Consider the following 2,581-nt stretch of genomic DNA (forward strand, 5'->3'; position numbering starts at 1 on the left):
GCAGAGAGGGTTAGTGGTGACTAGGGAGCAGAGAGGGTTAGTGGTGACTAGGGCACAGAGAGGGTTAGTGGTGACTAGGGCACAGAGAGGGTTAGTGGTGACTAGGGAGCAGAGAGGGTTAGTGGTGACTAGGGCACAGAGAGGGCTAGTGGTGACTAGGGCACAGAGAGGGTTAGTGGTGACTAGGGCACAGAGAGGGTTAGTGGTGACTAGGGCACAGAGAGGGTTAGTGGTGACTAGGGAGCAGAGAGGGTTAGAGCTTTTAGAATCTCCAGCATGTTCTTCCCCACCTCTGACCCAGCGATATCCCAGAGCACCACTACCCGCAGATGCAGACAAAGAAGAAATGGCCAGGCCTAGGAGAGGGCGATGCACTGTGGAGGACTGCCCAGAGGAGGAAACACAGTCTGCTGCTGTAGCCTGAAGGTGCATACCTAGAGCCTTCACGGATATCTGCCGGGTGAGCGGAGGTGGGATGTTGATGCAGACCAGGTCTACGTCTTGATGCAGCAAGACGTCGTCCGTGCGGCTGGTGTAGAAGGTGATGTTCATCTCCTCGGCCAGCTGCTTTGCCTCTTCCTCGGTCTTCCCCCACAGGGCCTCCACGGTGAAGCCCTCTGCCCTCAGCAGTGGGACCAGGACCCGGGCTGAGCTGCCAGTCCCGAACACACCCACTCCTGGGAGCAACTTCATCCTGGCCTCTGCTCAAGCACTCATGTCCTTACAAGGGTCCCCGGGATGCAGCTGACCGTCCCGTCATCCTGATCAAACATGGCTCCTAAAACAGAAATGAACTGGTCAGCGGCAGAGATTACACTCAGAGGAGCCTAGATTCTAAGGCAATTTGGAAGCAACAAGTTCTCTGTCCCCGAAACACAAATAAAGTGTTTTTCCAAAATAAAAAGCTGAAAAATCTTGTTCCTGGCACACTGGAGACCACAGTCACCTACTGGACACAGAGAAAACAAGTAAACTATGAAAAATAGGGTCAAATCCTTCTTCTACCTAACCCTGGTCAAGTGATTTAGCCTTCAAGGCTTCAACCACAAAATAAAGATCTTTAGACTTCCTTTTTCTAAAAAGCGTTGTGTGTGTGTGTGTGTGTGCCCCTGAGTATACAGGGTTTGAGACTCCAAATCAAAAACACAAAAAGAAATGGTTCTCTTTTCCTTTTTTGCAAACAGATGTTCACCCTGGAGTACTTGGAAGTCCAAGGAAGGAGTATTGTATGCGTAAGGCCAGCCTGGTCAATGAACAAGAGTCTGTCTCAAAAAAAAGCTGAAAAAAAATATTTAAAAACAAAACAAAACAGAGGGGGCTGGAGAGATGGCTCAGTGGTTAAGAGCACTGACTGATCTTCCAGAGGTCCTGAGTTCAACTCCCAGCAACCACATGGTGGCTCACAACCATCTGTAATGGGATCTGTTGCCCTCTTCTAGTGTGTCTGAAGACAGCTACACTGTAGTCATATAAATAAAAAACTAAAAAAAAAAAAAAAATAGAAAAATGAAGCCAAGCATGGTGATGCCCATCTGTAATAGCACTCAGGAGGCAGAGGCGAGTGGATCTCTGTGAGGTCAAGGCTAGCCTGGTGTACGGACTGAGCTCCAGGACAGCCAGGGCTATGGAGAAACCCTGTCTCACAAAACAAAACAAACACAAAGACTGAAAACCAGGGTAGCTAGTAAAAGTGATCCGTCAGATAAATAACCCTGGAGCCACTAAAACCGTGAGGTACGGAGACCTCAACCACCTACCTGAAAGACATTCACCACACACTGACCAGAAGGGAGATCCCAGGCCACAGGGCAGCCCTGCAGCGTCCTGTACTCCTGGACAGTACGTCCATGTCTCTGTGAACCACTGACGTGAGCACTGCATAGGCAGCTGGCCATTCCAGAGTCTTCGGTATCTTCTGTTTTGTTTCTTTATGTGTGTCATTAGGATATTTAGTTATTTCCTTTTTGTAGACAGGGTCTTGTGTATCCTTGTGTGGCCCCAACCTATGAACCACACCTTGTTTTAGGTGCTCGGGACTGAACCCAGGGCTTCATAAATGCCAGGCAAAGCTTTCTACCAAATGAAGCACAGTCTCTGCCTTGTTTTGGTCTCTGTGTGTCTATCTCAGCTTTCCTAGAGCTGCTGTCATAGGTGTGTGCCCTGAAGTGTAGCAACAGCATTCATCCCTTTGTAAATTTTTTTTTTTTTTGAGACAGCATTTCTCTGTATAGCCCTGGCTGTCCTGGAACTCACTTTGTAGACCAGGTTGGGTTCAAACTCAGAAATCTGCCTGCCTCTGCCTCCCGAGTGCTGGGATTAAAGGCATGCGCCACCACGCCCAGCCCCTTTTTTAATTTAATTTTTATTTTATGTACATTGGTGCTTTGTGTTTTGCCTGCACGCATGTCTGTGTGGATGCTGGGAATTGAAACCGGGTCCTTTGGAAGAGCAGCTGTGCTCTTAACTGCTGAGCCATCTCTCCAGCCCCCGTGCTCATCTTTATCTATGTTTGGCCTAACATCACTGTAAAAGCTCTGTGTGTGTGTGTGTGTGTGTGTGTGTGTGTGTGTGTGTGTGTGTG

At 48.7% G+C, this 2,581-nt stretch overlaps 1 protein-coding gene across 3 annotated transcripts in view; it reads right to left on the reverse strand.

The window, feature by feature from the left end:
- Gfod2 (glucose-fructose oxidoreductase domain containing 2) overlaps positions 1 to 2,581 on the reverse strand; it is a 44,217-nt gene that overhangs the window by 15,238 nt on the left and 26,398 nt on the right. For all 3 annotated transcript variants that reach the window (XM_029480954.1, XM_029480955.1, XM_021170080.2), the window contains exon 2: positions 435 to 778. Coding sequence is in view for 2 of the 3 variants with exons in the window: in XM_029480955.1 (XP_029336815.1) it covers positions 435 to 693 (259 nt within the window). In the remaining variant the exon portion in view is untranslated. The remainder of the gene's footprint in view (positions 1 to 434; positions 779 to 2,581) is intronic.

This window comes from Mus caroli, chromosome 8 (assembly GCF_900094665.2).
Source record: "Mus caroli chromosome 8, CAROLI_EIJ_v1.1, whole genome shotgun sequence".
Lineage (NCBI taxonomy): Eukaryota > Metazoa > Chordata > Mammalia > Rodentia > Muridae > Mus > Mus caroli.